The sequence below is a fragment of the Siphateles boraxobius genome, unplaced genomic scaffold (assembly GCF_051911475.1).
Source record: "Siphateles boraxobius isolate OS27281-9 unplaced genomic scaffold, OSU_SipBor_1 77, whole genome shotgun sequence".
Lineage (NCBI taxonomy): Eukaryota > Metazoa > Chordata > Actinopteri > Cypriniformes > Leuciscidae > Siphateles > Siphateles boraxobius.
In genome coordinates, this window is record NW_027509205.1 from 16,369,537 (window position 1) to 16,389,958 (window position 20,422).

Consider the following 20,422-nt stretch of genomic DNA (forward strand, 5'->3'; position numbering starts at 1 on the left):
GGCGTCGGTGCCAGATTGACCCGTTCGCCTGCGTAAGGAGGTCCTGCAGTGGTATAGGCGAGGGAGCTGCCTTCAGCAGTTTTGCCAGGTCTGGAAACCAAATTTTGGATCTCCAGTGGGGCGCTATGATGAGGACTGAGCACTTGCTCTCCCTGATCCGTTCGATGACCTGTGGGAGCATCGAGACCGGAGGGAGCGCATAAACGGGGTTGGGCGGCTGGGCCAGTTGTGGGCCAGCGCATCTTTTTTCTTTAAAAAGAATATTGGGCAGTGAGCATTGTCTTCTGAGGCGAAGAGGTGCTCGCTGTGCAGCTGCACTGTGTTTTAAAATAATGGCTTCAATATTCTCGAGAAAAGGAGTTTTCTCACTGCATATAGCTACGCAATACGATTGAACGTTCTCGAAAGGGAACTAGTTTTGTTGAAATGAAATAAATGATTTAAGATTACTGACAACTGAATTTGACTGAATTGTTTTTTCTGAAGCATAACTGTCAGTAGAAATAACCTTATTTCTCCAGCAAGGTAAAATTATTTAATAAGCTTGATATATTTTTTTATATGATGCAAGTCCTTTTCCACCCTGCTGTAAATATACCCAAAAACAAATAATTTCCCTAATCCAATTAAATTGAAGATATTTATACACACAATATAATTGAAGTCATTCAAAATGAACCAGGCTAGTTGGGTCAAAAAAGTTAACACAGGTGCCAGTATTAAGCTTAATTACTGAGTGCCCACCCACAACCTAATCACAAGCACTAGCCTACTGTTCAGCACAATGGTAACTCTCTGCTAATGCAGTCCCTTGCAAAGCATGCTGGGAACTACAGATCCACTGCCCAGAGCTGCATTTCTCAAAAGCATCGTGAGCTAAGTTGATCGAAGAGACCATTGGTGGCAATGGCTCTACAATCTAATTAGGCTTATGATGCTTTTGGGAAACGCAGCCCAGTTAGTTATGTCAACAAAAATTATTCATTGTGTTACTTTAGCTCATTTTATTTTTAATAATTTATTTAATTAAATGTGTCATTTATTTTTTAATGATAATATATTTAATTAAATAATGTATTTTTATTTTTATTTTTATTTTATTTCATTTTATTAAACTGAACAATAGGCAAAAAAAAAATGTTTTTGAGGGTACGTTTGTTTTATAATGCCAATTGTGATTTTCACTTTGATGCAACATAATATGTATAATAACCTTAAATCACAATTTCTAATTGAAGCAAAATTCGCCAATCAGCAAGGTGCAACACAAACCTTTTCACCTTCTTTGTCCTTCAGAGCAGATGTCCTGTAGCTGACAGGAGTCACGACTACTGCCCTTTATAGGTCTGGTGCAGTCGTAGTGCACATACTGTATCCATACTGTATGTGTCCATCCTCATCCTGAGTTCAATTTGAAATTGTATATTGGGTCAATGTAACTCAATTAAGTAAAAACAGCATTCCCTTGTTTTATGTTACATAAACCTGATTGAATTAGGTTACAATGACAAAATGAGAATTTATAGGAAGCTTCCTTAGAGTAACACATTTTACATGTGTGTGTGTGTGTGTGTGTGTGCGTGTGTGTGTGTGTGTGTGTGTGTGTGTGTGTGTGTGTGTGTGTGTGTGTGTGTGTGTGTTGGTGCATTTATGATAGACTTTTGAATGCAACTTGAATGAATAAAACTGTTCATGCAATTTATTATGTTCCTGAGACAATTATTATACATTTTACACTACAGCTTTCTATACTTCATGAAAGAATATCTAAACAATCATATATTCCAGGGGCATTTTTATTAGGTCATTTTTATAATTAGTATTTTAAATGTATCTGTGTTATCTTATATGTCAAATACTTAAATTTAGTCAAATAATTCAAACATGAGATACTACAGGCTATACCCATAAAATGATCAAAGCAGTTATCTTTACCTTGAGAGTGGGAACAGAAGCTTTTTACACACACAGATTGTTTAATGCTGCCCAAATGTGACAAGACAAGTAATTTTAAATACAAAGCATATACTGTAAATAAATTATGAAAAAGCTCTATCCTGAAAAAAAGGTGTAAGGATTCTCTAATGCTTCTTTTCGTTTACACAGAACCAAGCAGAACTTAGGACAGAGGTCTAGCTCAAGATCATGACAAAAAATATTTTTGTAGATTATTGCCCTTGATATTGTACTCATAATTATTAATATGGATTGATAGAATACATTAAAAACGTTTTTGTGTGTGAGGAAACAGCACAACAAAACAAGCTGAGAACCATTTATAAATTTGTTTATTTCTGTTTTAATGAAAAACACAACAGTTATTTAAAATTAAAAATAAATTATGTACAGAAAGTGAGCAAAGAACATTCCCCTGCTGCACGGACAGTGACTTAGGTCAGTAACGCAAAAACTCCCGTTATGATCAACAAAGCTGGCTACACTGCATATGAATCTATACAATACATATCTGCACTTGTTTATGATGAGAGAAGTCATGCATGTGCAGAATTGAGTGCTGAGTGTCAGTGAGCATGTGCTGAACTCAAGTGTTTTCAGCAGATTTCTTCTGTTGACTAATTTAAATGCCTTTGATTGGCCATTGCATTCATGTGCTCAACAGACACGTCTGTAATTGGTTGTAATGCTCAACGCTGCAAAAAACCCCCAAAGAAATCTTTGATACAACCTGATCAGATCAAAATGTAATGCTGTTATAGACACTCTTCGTTCATTTTCACATTTCACTTTAATCAGTCGATCAAAATTATCGCAAGAGACAATTCAGTAGTGGCTGGGTATTAGTAGGGACATGTCCCTATAGCGTCCCAACTAAATTGGACACCCCTGATGACATCTCTTCTCGGAGGTGCATGCACAACGATCCAAATAATTCCCGATGGACAAAATCAAGACCCGTCTTACATTTTTTCTTGCAAGACGCTTTTTCACTCTGATATACGTCACAATAGGGAAGAAATGACTATCACAACTTCTGTTTTATGCTGACTTTAACAGTATATTGAGCCCTATTTTTACTGACTTTTCGTATAGCGCACAACACATTTGACACACTGAGTTTTGCATGCTAAGTAGGAATATACAGATGAAAGAATTCTATATAAAAGCAGGTGAATACCCATATTGGGAATGAGAGTACTTCTGGAGTAAAATGTATTATCCTCAAGTTTTTTTCTTTTGTATATAGATATAAAAAAACAAAACAAAAAAACACACAAGAAGTCAAAACTGATCGGATCTGGTACCCAAACAACCGGCAGAGTAATAAATATATAACTAGGCCTATATCGCTTATTGAATTACAAAAAAATATGTAATAATGTGTTGGCTGACATTGCCTTGCAACATACTATATTGTTACTACAACTGATGTTGCTTTTTTCTTTTTCTTATAATTTTGGATACCACTAAGACAAAATTTATTTCGCTGGGGTTATTTTTTCAGCCAGTATACCCAATTTTTGAATGTCTTTACTAAGATTTCAGGTACCATCCAAATGTAAGGAAATGTTATAATTACTGTAATAAAAACTTAAATATAAAAAAATTAAAATAAAAGCAGGTGAAAGTGAAATGTAATGTGAAAGACTGAAGGACAAAGACAGAAAGACAGACTGAGAGATACACAGGTAGTCTGGGGGAAAGAAAGAGAGCAAGAGAGGATGAGAGAGAGAGAGAGAGAGAGAGAGAGAGAGAGAGAGAGAGAGAGAGAGAGAGAGAGAGAGAGAGAGAGAGAGAGAGATAGCAGTCTGATCTATCTTCATTATCCTCCACTCTGCAGTCTCCCAACACAGAGATCATAAATCTCAACCTCCAGCACACTTCACTGACAACGCAACACAAACACTGCTAACCTCTGACCCCTCTCCTGCTACTGACACGCAGACACATACTCACTCAGAGACACGCGGAGAATGACAGCACATACTGTAATAGTATTTGAAATGTTAACACTTTAGTTAAGGGTCCAGTTCTCACTATTCAATGATTATTAGCAGGCCTATTACTAGGATAAATAATTATTACTTAAAAAACACATATTAATGCCTTAATCTGTATATTCTACATGCCTTAATCCTACTCAATACCTAAACTTAACAACTACCTTATTAACTATTAATAAGCAGTAATTAGGAGTTTATTGAAGCAAAGGTAGTTAATAGTTAATAGTGAGAATTGGAGCCTAATCTAAAGTGTGACCGAATTAACTATTATGTAACCTCATATTTTGCTTTGGACAGATATGTTTCCATTGAGTGCAGATGAAGCTGTATATTGTAAAATTGTGTGGCAAAGCAAACCACTTCCTGTTGACATGTATTGAGACCTATAATGCCCGTTCATGCTAAAGTGTCCTACTTGCACACTTTAGCTAAGCTCGGTTTAATCTTAGCAAATAAAAATTTGTTGAGTTTTGAATGCTGAAAATGTTTTTAGCTGTTATTTGACAGGAAGTTCATATTAAGTCCAGCACAACCTGAATGGAACCTTTGTACACAGCAAAGTTGTTTTATGTGCAACTGTCCAGTCAAAACACATCAGAATATGATCATATGTAAATATTGTATATTGCGCGTTCTATTTGATTTATTTAGACTTACCGACAGACCCAAGGCTGAACCTGATGTACCACCTCTCTGAGCTTGAGATGGCACCGTCAAAGAGGAGCCAGTTAAGGTGTGTCTTCATAGTGAGGTTTGTGGGGGTTTCTTTTAACCAAAGCCAGTGCAGAATGGCAGCTTTAGGAAGAACCAGGCAAACGCCCAGAACCACAAACAAGCCAGCGCAGAACTGTTCCATTCAAACACAAACTGCACACTTTACTGATATAAAACGCATAGAAAGCGGCATATAGACGGACACACCCTTGGCACTATGAAGTTTGGAACTTCCCGTATTTACAGACTCCCCTCATCAAAAATGCCATTTTCCTGTGAACTTTTGTAACAAATTCATTATTATTATTCATGACAATCATGAAATGATTCATCAATGGATGTTAACCTTTTTATGCTTTTCAACTCTTAATGGTTTAATCCAATACATTTTTATGTTTAACATGTTTACATGTTTTATATGTAACACTGTTCATTCTATACCTTGGGTTCGTAATCCACACTCTATATCTTTGGCACCATTTAGGGTTTTCACACTTTCATGCTGTGTTTTAGTGCACGGTTATTGCATTTTGATGCATATTACAAAGGCATCCCCCCCCCCACTGGAATAACATGCACCAGTGAATCGTTCACAATAAGATCGGGAACATGCATCAGTCAATTTTGATTTCATGTTGAGGGGAAACTGTATCCACTTTAAGGAGTTACTCATTGGCATTCCTACATCATGTGCTACTCAGTGCATGTCACTTTGTGAATACACAGAGTTCAAGAAGTGAGAAATAGAGGGAGAAAGAAAGAAAGAGAGGCAGAGAATTAAAAACAGAAATTTAAGCTTGCCTCTGTTTCTTCCCTCTAGGCATTTTGTGGCTTGTGAAAAATGTGCTGTATATTTGAAGGGTGGAGTCACGTGACCCAGAGAGGGTTCATGAATCAGAGCGCATACTTATTTCTAAGAGAGACGAAAAGAAGAGAGGGAGGGAGGGAGGGAGGGAAGGAAAGAAAGAGAGAGAGGCAGAGGAAAGAAAGAGAGAGAGGCAGAGAAAAGGAAGAAGAAAGAAAGAAACGACCGTGTAGTGTGAAAGGGACTCTGATGAACTGAGAGCGCGAGCTTTCCTTCTCCTCGCGGATTTTAGTCACAACGGGTGAGTTTAACTTTCACAGAACCGATCAAACGATGTTTTGAATAAGTTTTGCATACTCTCTTATGTCTGTCAGATATGCTACATATAACCAAGGAGAAACCGGAGTGATTTAAAACTAAACTTGAGTAGGTGCGAAAGAGAAGCGAGAGAGTGATAAAAGAATCGTATTGATCGCTCGCAACGTTTTGTTCGTTCGTTCGTTCGCTACGCTCGCGCGACTCGGTTCTCTTGAATTCATCTAATTGTAGCGCGTGCGCTGTGCGTGTGTTTTCATTTATTTTCGTGCGGCTTTGATGTTTGGCGTGCAAGTGTTTTCTCGATCCGCGATGTGTGTGAAGAGACGACTGGTTACGTTTCTCGTCCTTCGCATACCTTTTCCTACTGAGTTGTACCATGACACACGTAAAACATTTCTCTGACAGGTCTTTCTTGCCTTAAGTGTTGTGTTAATGCAATAGCCCTGTGATGTGGCTTACAAGTTTGAAGTGTGTGTTTGTACATCTAAGATTAATGTGTGCAAAACCCAAGTGTTGTGTACTTACAACTTGTAATTAAGGGAAAGGTGTTTTCACAAGCATCTCATGCAACGTAGAAACGTTAAGTCAGTTAACCTAAAATGTGGTAACAGCTAAATTAACCTTTATTTATTTTTCAAGTTAAATATATGATTTAATGTTATAAACCTGGATACATTAGGAGACATCAATGAAGTGTAGTTTAGTTCTTTAAATGGATAGGGGATAACATTTTTAAAAATGTCGTTTCCTTGCAATAACAGTGAATGAATGGTGACTGAAGATGTTGCACCTCAAAACGGATGCAAACTCACCATATACAGTCCTACAACTTAGAACCATTTGATAGCGACTGTGCAAGGAGCAGATATAAAAGTTTTCATACACTCATCATTTTGACATCTGCCCTAGCTCGTAATGAGAAAAGTAGTCATTTGTAAACTATTTGGTTGATCCAATTCACAAAACCGATCTGAATTATTTGTTCCGGTTCTTGAGTTGCCTCAATAGTCCAGACACTGGAACATTGTCAGTTAAAAACTTTAAATCATATGGCTTCCGAAGACTTAAGAGCATGAGTCATGTGGATGCTTTTATGATCTTTTCTTAGTGATTCTACATCCCTCTTGAGGTTTGAAAGCATTCAGTTCATATAATTACATGGAAAAGACCAACCTGGAAATTTAGCAAAACATATTCTTGTGTGTCCAGCAGAAAAAAATAAAATTTCATAGCGGTGAGCAAGTAATGACACACTTTTCATTTTTGAGTGAACCTTTAAGGTAGCAACTGCAAATTGGCGTTGTACAGTGCAATCACTTTGAACAAGTATTCCATTTCTTCCATTTTTTAAAAGAAACAAAATGCATACACATTCACATATTAGTGTGGTTACAGAAGTTTTTGTGTTACTCTTTCTATTGTATTACCTGATGGGTGAACTTAGAGGACTGTGAAACTCATTGCATTGATTGCAGCACCTGTTCTTTGTGCTTTTTCTCTGACTCACTCAGAATTTGCTTTCTTTTGCTTTTCAATGTGTTGTGTGTGAGACTTTCATGAGTTGAACGTTTTTTTTAAGTTTTTTTTAAAGTTAATGCCAACAGTGTTAAATAGTGTCAAAGCCAGCTGTGATTTATGAGGTCTTCTTTTAACATGTGACAGAATGTTCACATCCAAACACACATCTGGGGCTGAGGAGAAGTCTGAGCGCGTTTTACAACATTAAAACCAACAGAATTACTCCACACATGCACAAACAAATGTATGCACGGCTCCTTTTTTTTTAAGTGAGAAAGGAATGGGCCAGTCCTATTCTGTCTTGAGCTGTTTATGTCTCACATATCAGCAACATGAGTTTACAAGAACTCAGACAAAAGAAGCAGAGACAAGGAAAAACAAACTATTGTCAAACCAGATATTCACGTTCCACCAAAACCAAAACTCCCACTCTGACTCCAGCGGGACTGTGGAGTCTGATCTCTTAGGCACAGTAACTGTAATGGAATACGGGAGTGTCTTAATGTGTTTGGGTAAACTGCTGTCATTATAATCTTGAGTGCATTTTCCTTCTCTTTTGAGTGACAGTGAAATGTGTCTTTATTCACACTATATCAACCAATGCTAACCGCAGTATTAGAATTTCAGAGTTACTTGCTGGATCTTTTAGTTTATTCATATATATTTTTTATGATTGACAGAATGGCTCTTTGTTTTTTGCATGCATGTATAGGTTTGAATTGTTGCTTGGACCATGCGTGTTGTTATATGAATAAATTAATGTTTTCATGAAGACATGCATGGTAAGTCCCCCCCCCCCCCCACACACACACTGTCTGTCAATCTGTCTAGATCCCAATTTTACTTCAGTCTTCATAGCTCATCTGGCAGCTTTCTGACTTGGAATCATAAATCCAGGAGGTTAACCTTGACTCTCAGGAATCTTGGTTGGGGGGGCAAAAGAATATAAGTGGCAGGGAGGAGCTGAACAGGTGGTTTATGGAGGATCTGGGAAGGTGGAGGGGATTTTGTTCTGTACTCTGTAATTATGAAGGAAACCATCAGATCACTATTTCCCTTGTATATTTTTGCAGGTGTGCAGGGATGTATCTCTTTGACTGTGTGCGTATATAAGACTTTACATGTCAGGCTGTGTGTGTGATGAGTGTCCGACATCTGCTTGTAGAAGTTCCTGTGTGTGTCAGGGCTTTTATTAATGTGTCTAAGCTAGTGTGTGTTTATACTCATGAGTGTGAATGCTTCCCCGTGCCTGTGCTACTGTAATGAGCGCCATCTATTACCTTCTATTGCCCTGATTAAATAAACTGTGTTCATCTGAAATGGCTAGTTTAGCTCAGAGGCCATGTCGTTTGTTTTTATAAATGTGATTTCTTGTCTGATTACGCTACGTAATAAACCACAACTACAATCTAGCGGCGATCATGTTAATGCTCTGATCCTTAACCAATTATTTAACCCCGTTTCCTAGAGGAATACTGCATACTGCAAGCGTAAATAAGCTCACTGGTCGTGTTCATTTCCTCTCCGTTCAGCAGTTTTATGGGTCTTTAAAAAAAGTTTCTGTTTTTATGTTGTTTATTCATTCTTGCAATGTGCCTGCGCTCACCTTGTCCACATCACATCATGGAACAGAGTTGTCAGAACAGTCTTTCGTCCACTCCATTTATCCCATCACTCTTTCCATTGCTCTCTCTCTAGGTCTTCCATGTGTTACAACCACGTCCAAACCTTGGAAGTTTGTTCATTTATTTATTTAAAAACAATAAGAATTTAGAAACTAAGAATCCAAGTTTTGGTGTAATATTGACTTACACCGGCGTTAATTATTTAAAAATACTTTTTTGGAGTATAATAAAAATAAATATATAAAAGTATATCAAAATAAAATTTTCATTTGCAGGTAAATTTCACAATTAATTACAAAGAATATTTAAGTAACAGATAGTATTAAACATGAAAAAATGACTGAAATAGCATATTCTTGTAAAACGTACAATAATAATATCTTTTATTTACAACTTTGATTTTGTAAAAAAAAAATTGCATTGTGTATATATATTATTTATTAAAATGTTTTATAAATAAAATTAATTAATAATTAATTATTCACAATTAATATTATGAATTATAGGCTATATTAAATATAATATTTTATAAATATTTTTCAAAAGAATTAAAAGTAATTTATATAGTAACAATAGTTTATATAAAACGTTTTATATATAATATACATATATATATATATAAAATAAATAGAAACATTTTAATTAATAAAAAATAATAATATTTAATATTTTTAATAAAATTTAATATTTTTTTCTAATTAATACATATTTCTCAGAATTCTTCAGCTTACCTAGTGTTTTACAATTACTGTATTGATTGTTTTAGTTTAGAGAGTGAACTTTTTAAATGACAGCGTTAAATGATATGCACATTAGGCACTGCCTAATAGGCAGTGTGATTTAAGATAGAAAGCTTACATGGTTTATTGCGAATGAAGTGTACTTGAGCCTTACAGCTGGGGCTGTGGCAGTACACACTTTTTTAAATTATTACCGAGGGGCATGTTATAGTGGTGTGATAGATATTATGGCATTGTCAGTGTTGTATACGGTGATTGGGTGTGAAGAATGTTTGTTGGGTGCCAGGAAAGGGCTCAGTGTCAGACTGGTTTTAATTGATGGGATATGTGACTCCGAAGCAGAAGATCATCTATCACTCTTAATGTTGTGCTCCTATTTGACATGTCAGAAGGCAGAGGAATTCGAACGTGTCAGTTTTATCTCCCACAATAAAAAGGTTTATGAAGGGCTTTGTCGGAAATGACTGCCTGATGACAATGATGCGCTTTGTTTAATTTTGCAGCGGTCCAATTTGGCGAGGCTATATTTTACTATTGTTTATTAATGTCGCTTGACAGGACTGGAACCAATGTCCCCTGCTGTGGTGCTTTCATAGGGGATGAAGAAAAAAATATTGAAAGATAAATAAATGAGTCGTTAATAAGTTATCTTTTTGCATTTGTGTGTGTTTGTATGTGTGTGTTAATGACGTCTGGCCTTTGAACCTTCAGCACTCAGTTCTGACCCTCCTTCTGACCATGTGACCTCCACAACGCCTGGAGGTTCCTCAGCCGCAGACTTTCCACACAATACGTCTCGTCTCCCAACATCTTTCTTTAATTGATTCCACACAGATTTCTTTCAAGGTTACAGCACATTGTGCTGTGTCTTTTAGTAATATCTCCCATGCATAACAACTAGTTTTAACCATCAAGGTTTACTGTAAACATCCCTTGGACACATATGCTTGTGTTTTATGCAGGATATGACAATTATTTTTCCACAGACAATATGCAAGCTACAAGCAGATCTCTTATTTTTATGGTCAAATGATGTGGTTTGTGTTTTCTGTTTTTTTTTTACATTTTTAGCGTATTTAAACTGTTAGACTGCTTCTGAAATACGAGGCGTTTTTGTGAAGCATTTAGTACTTTTAGTTTGTTCTCTTTTTAGTACTTTTGGGCAGTTCTGGCCTAATAGTTAGAGAGTCAAACTTGTAAACCAAAGGTTGCGGGTTCGATTCTCAATAGCGTCAGGAAACGACTGAGGTGGCCTTGAGCAAGGCAACTAAACCCCAATCACTCCCCGGGTGCCACAGAAAAAATGGCTGCCCACTGCTCCGGGTGTGTGTGTCCACGGTTTGCAGAGTGTGTGTGTTCACTAACTTGGAAGAGTTAAATGCAGAGGACAAATCCTGAGTATGGGTCTTCACGTCATGTCACCTTCACTTTACAGTGCCTTTAATTTAGTGTGTTCTCTGAGAATCAAACCCCTATCCTTAGTGTTGCTATCGCCATACACAACTTAGAATAAAGGTTATTTATTAGGATTGATGGAGAAGAACCATTAACTTCCATGGAATCTTTTCATTGCACAAAATTTTCTCTATAGTGCAAAAGGCTTCTTTAGATTATTCAAATGCTATTCATACTAAGAAAAAAAAGAGCAGTTTACTGAAAGGTATTTTGGGGTACCCAAAATGGTTCTTTTATGGCATCACCCCCTTTCGGAACCTTTATTTTTGAGCTCCGGTTCCATTGGGTTCCAATGAGTCTGATTAGGTGAAAGTGTCTTTCTCTCCTCGTTTTTCCTTGCTTTTTTTAAGGAATGGAACAGTTTATACGTACTCCTTAAGTGAGCTTGATGCCTCTTGTAGAAGTTTCCAGATCCCTCATCCACAAGACTTTGATCTGAATCCATACGCCCCACTATTGTGGCCTCCGCTATACAGTTCCGCTGCCTTTCTGGGGGTGTTTGAGTGTATACGTTCGGATGTGTCAATCCCTCATAGCGCTGATCGACAGCAGGAAGTCTAATGTGGAAAGTTAAAGTACCGTTTAAAGTAGAGCGCCGTGAGCTTAGAATGAAGGAGTGGAAATATTCAGAGTTGTAGACAGGAAATGAACCCAAACCGCTGTACCATCCCAAATCCGTCACAGCTTTGGAGGAAGAATGGATTGCGGTTTTAGCCAAGCTGAGGGAGGAAAAAAATAACTCACCATCGGCTCCGACGGTTAATGCCTCCTGTGATGGCTCTTTTTTTTTCAGACTTTTTTATTTGTGTACCAGTTAAGAGTGACTTTTGTGACGGCTCGACTTGGTCTCAAATGGTTGTTTTCCAAGCGAGAATGTGATACCTTCGGCGGTAGGGACACTTGATTCGCCAGAGGCAATTCTCCCCAGAGTTGAAATGGATACTTTTTTTTTTCTCTAAACGCAACCTGCTTACCCTTTCGCAGTGGCAAACTGCAGTACTTCAGAGAGTAGACGTCACCAACCCCGGCTCGGCCCTGCCCCGAGGAGCCATGAATCACATAGAGCTGATTCTGTCAGAGATACACAGCGCATCACCCAACCATGCCAGGAGCATTTTCTCTCTCGCTTAATCTTTCTTTCTCTGTGGCTAATAGGCCTCAGCATGCTCTGCTAATGATGTGTTTGTTCTGTGAGGAGCAATGTAGAAACGATGGTGAAATCAGGGTTTTGGAAAGTCCCGGCCTGTTGTTATAATCCCTGTGACGGTCGGGTCTGCGGTGGGTGCCCGCCGCTGCCCTTCTCTCAACCCAGAGCGGGCTGAAAGTTTGAATAAGCGTGTGTGTGTAAGGGTCAGCCAGAGAATAGCAGTAATAAGAGAACATGTGTGTAGGTACTTATACCTGTGTGTGTGTGTGTGTGTGTTTGCGCCCCGGGGGCTTCTGCCAGAGAGAGAGAGGGCGAGGGCCCTAAAATGAGCTCACTTTCTGCACAGCCTGCCTGCCATAAAAGCAGAACATACTCTGTAAAACTCTTTGCCGATGTGACTCATGAAAATACACAGACGCCAAGTGTTTTATTAATTCATTATTGTGTTTGGGAAAATTGTAGGAACACACAGATCCCTTTTCAATCAGTTCCCCTCTTTTCAAATGGTTGCATGAGATTTGGATTTTCCCTGGCTCCTTTCCCCCCCTTCCTTTCCACTATTTTGCAGCTTTTTTATTTCTCTCCCTGTAAAAGTTTTTTTGGGTGTGATTTTGATGTTTTCTCTCTCTCTCTCTCTCTCTCTCTCTCTCTCTCTCTCTCTCTCTCTCTCTCTCTCTCTCTCTCTCTCTCTCTCTCTCTCTCTCTCTCTCTCTCTCTCTCTCTCTCTCTCTCTTTCTCTCTCGCCGTTCATCTTGTTTCCTTTCTTCAGCTTTTCCTTTTATTCCCAAAATTCTCTTTATTTTGTTTCTTGATGTTCTTACTACTGGCAGAGTCAAAAGTTCAGAAGACTTAGAGTTAATGCAAGCCCTAAAACTTTGTAGTGAGAGCCAGAGTTATATTGTATTTCCAGTAGACTCTTTTTTTATTTAGACAATTTTGTAATGCTGTATTTAGTCCAATACGTACTCATACCTTTTTTTTCTAATTGCTGGAACAACTCATTTTCCATTCTGTGATCAATAATCTTACTTTTTAAACATTTAAAAATAAATAAATACATTTAAAAAAATAATTAAACATTCAAAATAAAATGCGAAAATATCTTCAAAAAAAAACATTTATGAAAATTTGAATAAATAAGTAAATACATTTGAAATAAATAATAATTTATAAGATAAATAAATATATATATATATATATATATATATTTAAAATAAATACAAAAATAATAACACTTAAAAAAGTAAATATCTAAATAAATACATTATTTAAAAACATAAATTAAAAATCTTAATTTTATTTTAATCTGAGGCTTAATATAAAAAAATAAACGATTTTTAAGATTTATCTTTTGTCTGTTGTCTTATATAATCTTTTGTCTTATATTTTTCTTATCTTAATTGACTGTTTTATAGCACAAAATGATATCTGATTATATTTTATGCCTTGGAGCATTTCAAATCAAATAGAAGTCTGGTAACATTCCCGGTGGATATATAACAAATATTTCCTAACCTTGACTGATATGTGTGGAAAACATAATTACGATATCATTTTAGTTCACAGTAACGATTTCAATTCAGCGAATAGAGCATTTGGCCCGAGAGTGAGCGGCTTCAATCTGCTGCAATTGAGAAGAATTTATTCTGTCCTGCCTCAGTCTCCGGGGTAAACACGTTGACTACGGCAATGTGTGGTTTTGAATGGTGAGCTCTAAATGATATCTGTTACATATGGAACAGTTCTGAGGGGTCATGGACGCAGCTGGAGCGGGAGGGGGTTTGGGGAAGGGGGGCGATGTGGGCAGGGATGGGTTCGAGGGCACACAGTCTCAGATGAAAACCAGACCTGAAGGAAAAGAGAGAGGGGGGGGGGGGATGGCAAGGCCTTGTTGTGGCTGGCTATGGGCGTGTGCCTATCTGAAGAGCTGCTTCCTTAGACGTGGCCACCCTAGCTTGGATGCACATGTGGAAGAGTTTACTGTAATGGAACTCTAAATTAGTGGTGGTTTGAAGCTGCCTGCAGCAGTAGGCTGTAATTAACTGGCTCTGCTGAAAGAAACAGAACCAGAGAGGCCGGTGTGTGTGTGTGTGTGTGTGTGTATATGTGTGTGTTTGTGTTTGTGTGTGTGTGTGTGTGTGTGTGTCAGACAGATGTGTACTGGAGCCATGGAAGAAAATGGCACATTTGGAGAGAATTTTTTTTTTTTTTTTGAGCGTGCATTAAAAAATGCTTTTGCTTTACGTTCACACAAAATGTTTAGGGTGTTTCTTTGTATGCTATTATGTCCCGGCCCCCGGGGCTTGTTTTGTTTGTTTGTTTGGTTTAGGATTTTCTTTTTGTTATATGACTGTTTTTTTAATTATACCTGCATCACTGATTTTTGCTACTTTTCAAATGCATTTTTTGTATGGATTGTTTTCAGCCTTACACAAAAAAAAAAGAAAAGAATTATTACATTTTAAGGTGATTATCTAAACAAGAAGTCCATATTTCATTAGCCTATTAATTGTGTGAAAATGATTTATATGATTATATATTTCTTCCCCTCAAAATATTACAGATGTGGCACCTTGCACAATTTTTTAAACAATTTAAAAACATTTTTTAAAATGTAAGAAACTGGACTTGGTTAACAGTGTTAATGATGAGCTTGAGATGAAATATGAATGAATATGTGAGAAAGTAAAATCAATAAACAAATATTACAATTTTTATTGTGTGTAATTTCCAGTCAAGCTGTAAATTTGTCAAATCATCCTAAAAGTGTGAAAATATAATTTAATTGTGTGTATTTAGAATACTTAAAATTCCAGCTATGAAATTTGTGTGTGTGTGTGTGTGTGTGTGTGTTGTGTGGAAAGAGGTTTCTTTAGGTTTCATTGTGTGGATTACAGTAGAGCTGTTATGGAAAGAGAGCACAGTATTTCTCTCAAATACTATGTGTTCAGGTGCAAGTGTTTTTATGCGACAGTGAGAAAGAGACTGTATGAATGTGTGTTTTGGAAAGCACGGGCTTCTTTCCTGGCAAGAGTGCCGCCCCCCTAGTGCCCCCCAGTGCCCGGACTCCGTCACTGAATCAGTCTCCCTTTTTCTTTCTCTCTCAGCCCGGTCTATGTTTATGCCGAATTCATGAGCACAATTTTTCCCTTTCTTCTTACCCTGATTCACAAATCACAGCACTTCCAAAAAGCACTGAATTCTTTGGCTCAGCTCATTTTTCACAAACCACATTTAAACAACAAGCCGCCAGCACCACCCACTCATAAAAATCACTCAAGGGAGAAGGAACAAAAACTGGAAGGGGACAGCCCAGCATTCAATAGTGATGATGAAGATGGGCTTTGTCTTATTGAAAAGTCTGCATAAGAGAGATTTGCATTCATTGCGTTTTCCAGTGCAAATATCTAAAAAATAAGATACACGTTTTTGAGAAGTGAAACAACGTTATGTATTAAGACATCTGAAATGTTGCCTTCTTGTTTTAAATGAATTTGTTGTAACAGAATTCAGTGAGGATCCAGGAATCTTGCTTTCTTCTTTCAAGCATAATTCTAACAGAACTGATTGAGGTTTACAGAGTTTCTGGTTTCATTTTTGACCTTGCTTGTACATGAAAAGTTAGGAAGAATGAATACAAAAAGTGTTTGTGAGAGAAATCGAATAGAAACGTGCAGAACAGTTTCAGTCACCTCTTCCTTTCACTCTTTCTCTTTCAGTTCCTTTCCAGCTCTCATCTTCTCAAACGGAGCCTGCGTTGGGGCCTCAGGTCTGTGAGAGGGCCGACTGTGGTCGTGCAGGGTTGAGAGACTGGCAGCACTAACAGAGAAGCTCTTTCTTGTGGAGTTTGGGTGGTTTAAATCATATGGAATAGCCTGGAAACACCACAAACGTCTGGACACCTTTCAAATAGGAGCAGACAAGAGCGCTCTCTTTCTGCCCTCCCTCTGTTTCTCTTCTCCTGCCTCAACCTAACTTTATTATTTTCCTACCTTCCCTTCATTTTTTTTGCTCTCTTTCTTTTCCTCCCTCCATTATTACATATCACCCCATTGTTTTCCCTCAGAATCCACCCTCATCTCAAACACACAAGCGCTCTTTTGCAGTGATTGCTGGTGTTGTTGCTGAACTGTTGTGAGAAACTCTCAGATTGTTGTTTGTGTGATGTTAGGGGTTCTTAAAAGATTAGTTCAACCAGGCATTAACATTTTGTTATCATTTATTCAATCTCATTTCATTCCACACCTTAATTTCATTTTGAACAATGTACTAGTCACACATTCCATGCAATATTACAGTGAATGCAGCTGGAGCTTTCAAACTTCAAAAAGGATGCAGATGATCTGTATGATTTATGCTCTTTATTTTAAGTATTCTGAAGCCATATGATAGGTTTGTATGAGGAAAAGACGTATTGACTGAAGGCCTGGACTCTCCTTAAAGGGATGGATCACCCAAAAAACTGTGCAATTTACTCACCCTCACCTGTCTTTCTAAACCCGTAAGACTTTTGTTCATCTTCGGAACACAAATGAAGTTTTCTGTCCCTCCGTTGACAGCTACACAACTACCACTTTTGTCGTTTCAAAAAATTTCACAAGATTGTAAAACTAATCCATAAGAATTGAGTGGTTTAGTCTAAATTTTCTGAAGAGACGATCGCTTAATATGATGAACAGATTGAATTTTGGCTTTTATTCACATATAAACATTCATCAACTCACACATCAGTTATGATAACGGAAGCTCACGCATGTTCGCTCGACGTGTGAGAACCAATGAGGTTTGTTCTCATGTGTTACGCATCATCCAGCTTCCTCAAGAACCAGTGAAGTTTGTTCTCTGTCGTCAAGCAGGTTCAGTTGAGCTTCTGTTTATGTTCGCTGACCAATGTGAAAAAAACATCATATAAAATGCTCGAGTCTCTTCAGAAAAACTTGGACTAAACCGACCAATTCATATGGAGTAGTTTTACGATCTCTTTATGAACTTTTTGAAGCATCAAAACGGTAGTTGCGTAACTGTCAATGAAGGGACAGAAAGCTCTCAGATTTCATTATCTTCGTGTTCCGAAGATGAATGAATTTCTTACGGGTTTGGAACGACACAAGGGTGAATAATTAATGACAAAATGTTCATTTTTAGGTGGACTCTATAATGAGTAAAATAAGTGAACACAATTTTCTTTTGAGTCATTCTTTTCAATGAATCAGCTGACTTAATTCACAAAACCAGTCTGAGTGATTTGGTTTCAAATTTAACTGGTCCATTTAACCCACTAAGCAGGTGACCCAGTCACAAGTGCTCTCAAATTTACTGGGAGTGACTAACGAAAAAACGAAGTAATTGGGGTTTGAAACAGCACGAGAGTGAGTAAATGTGCAGTTTGTGGATGTGGTGCAGCTGCTTGAACTCACTGAACTCTTTTACTACTGTTTATTATTCTTTCTACAAATGCTTTACTTACCATATATGTTTCCTCCTGAAGGTACGTCCTGCCGTACTAGTGAACGCGGAGCCGTGACGCATATTTGAGAAGTTTGCCAACATTGTCACACAGTCCGTTGAAGCACACGACAGGCCCGACCAGCCTTAGGCAAGGAACCGTCGCCATGTCAGCCAACCGGGAACGGCAGGTGGGTCACATGACCGGTTTCCCACCTGCTGTCTACCCCTTTGCCTTCAATTCCATTCGGAGCCACTCCCCCTTCGACCTGCTGGCCAATAGTAGCCTGTTTGGGCGGTTTGGGGCGGACCTTCCCAAAGAGATGGCAGCGTTGTGTGAGTATTGTTCCTGTTCTGCTTTAGGTTATTACATTGTTAAAAATTACATTTTTTAAATAGTTTAAAAATTAAAAATCACATTAGATTCTTACAAAAGATTTTGTTTTGGGTGTTTCTTCTGGCACTTCTGAGGTCTAGTTTTAGTTTTTTTCCTACATTTGAATTTTTTTATTTTGTCTTTTTAATCATGCCTGCAACATGCTACTTTTCACAACAAAAAAATCAACTATAAAAATATGATTTTTTACATGGCTTCTTAAAATGTATGGCTGTTGTCACATTCAGTTGAATTCAGACTAGAATTGTGGGATTGTGGATTGTGGCATAAGTGCAGTATGGATTGTTGGATGCTGCACATTGTGGTAGAAATAGTAGCATATACATGCAATGTTTAAAGTATACATAGCATGAGTAGTATGGTTTATCAGAAACATTCTTATTTTGCAGTGAATAAGTAAGAGGAAAAAGAAAACTGTCTCTTTAAATAATTTTTTGAGCATCAACTGAAAGTGTCCTATAACTGTAATCTTTAAAATGTTTGCTAGATAGCTAGCTAGATTGTTCCCTGGATAAAAGGCATTTATACAGGCATTTTGACCCTGTAGAGAGAAAATGTTGAGCATTTTATTTCTGCTGTCACAGGGGGCGCTGTTTTACATCCTACTGCAGAAGCAAAGTGTGTGAGAGAGGATAGAGATACAACAGATGGCAGACAGAGAGAGAGAAAGAGGAAAAGAGCAGTTTAACAGATATTTTATGCTGCAAAAAAAAACTTTTTGTCGGTTTAATATGTCAAGTTTACATTTTATAGCATACCAGAAAAATAGCGTATTTCACAAACCAGCTGTCAGAGTTTTTCAAGAAAAGCGAATCGGTTTTTTTTTTAGGTTTTTTTTTTTTAGCTGAGGTGTAGTACATTCACTGGCTCTTTAGATCCAGAGTGTGTTGCAAGAATGTGAGCAGTCTGTGGATTTTTCTTGTTTAGACAGTAGCTTAGGGGAAAACACAAGCCACAGACATCTGAAATCTCATCTCAAGTCCTGAGGGGAGAATCTGTGATGGGTTTGGATGGCAACAACAAAGCAGAAGACTATGTGTTCCCCCTCCTCAAAACATACACACACACAGATATACACTACTCGCCATCTCCTGCTGTGCCTCTTTTACTCCTCTGCAAGTCTGAACAACACTCCAGCCTTTTAGATGTCAATCAGTACCCACCCCCCCTACAGCTGCCCACCTAATCCAATAGGTATTTACAGAAAGAGAGTGAGGGAGGGGTGATGGAAGCACCTGGGGATGACGTCCTGGTGCGGTGGAATCCAGTAACACACCCTGCTGTGAAAACACACTGATGGATACACAATAAACAAGCCTTCTCTGTTTCCTGGTCATGAAAATGAGAAACATATTTCCCCTTGCATATGCAGACGGCCTGAATACGAAATTGCCTTTGTGGAAATCGTTGCAACCTTAACCTTATTTACATTCTTGTTTTACTTCCAATCTTTTTTGGTCAAAAGGATAAAATGCATTCTTCCTCTGAAACCTTTCAGCTGATGTCACTATTGGATAATATTAACAAATAGCTATTGTTTTGGCAAATCCACATTCAGTCTGGCTCCTTTCTGATATACAGTACTGTTCAAAGGTTTCGGGTCATTACTCTTTTTTGGGAACAATTTTGATAAGTTTTATTCAGCAAGGGTGCATCCAATGACATCCCACTCTATTTTTCTACTTTTTTCTGCTTTACTCTGAAATTGAATGACTGAAATAAAATGAGTTGCAAATGAGTTAAATTTGCCTTTTTAAAAGTCACTGTGAATTACCACAGTGACTTTTAAAAAGGCAAATTTAACTCATTTTTGAACTGGAAACAATTTCTGCCTTGCTCGGGCCAATTGCATATCTAAAAGCACATTGGGCCCTAAGCAATGCCAGGAATTGGGTGAGAGTCAAGACCACAGAGGCCCTAATTTGCTTTTGGGGACGCTGTTTGACATTCTTTTTAGACAGGCATGTCACAAGTTGTTTTACTGAGCCATTTTCATCCCTGGCTCTGAGACTTGGGGAAAACAAAGGCAGACGAGCAATCGTCCCGGTGCTGTTTTTGCAGGAGTTGGTTTAACAGGCCTCTTCATTGTTGTCAGAGCTGTCTGTCGGCTAGACTGCAAAAATTCCCAGCACATAAAGACCCAACATACTGAAGGCCCTGTCTTTGAGTGCATCTGCATGTTAGTCCTGCATTCTTCCATAGACCGGTGTGTATAATTTCCCAGAGAAGGTAGTCAGGTAGTGTGTTCAGGCAGATATGCTGACAGGTTCAAGCACCTTCCGAAGATGTGCAGTTG

General features: G+C 37.9%; 1 protein-coding gene across 2 annotated transcripts in view; it reads left to right on the forward strand.

Moving 5' to 3' along the window:
• Positions 1-5,554: 5,554 nt before the first annotated feature.
• rarga (retinoic acid receptor gamma a) overlaps positions 5,555-20,422 on the forward strand; it is a 52,243-nt gene continuing 37,375 nt past the window's right edge. The window contains exons 1-2 of one of the 2 annotated variants that reach the window (XM_077218087.1): positions 5,555-5,782; positions 17,773-18,065. In XM_077218087.1, the coding sequence (XP_077074202.1) occupies positions 17,897-18,065 (169 nt within the window). In that variant the 5' untranslated portion in view covers positions 5,555-5,782; positions 17,773-17,896. The remainder of the gene's footprint in view (positions 5,783-17,772; positions 18,066-20,422) is intronic. The other variant, XM_077218089.1, reaches the window with a different exon arrangement.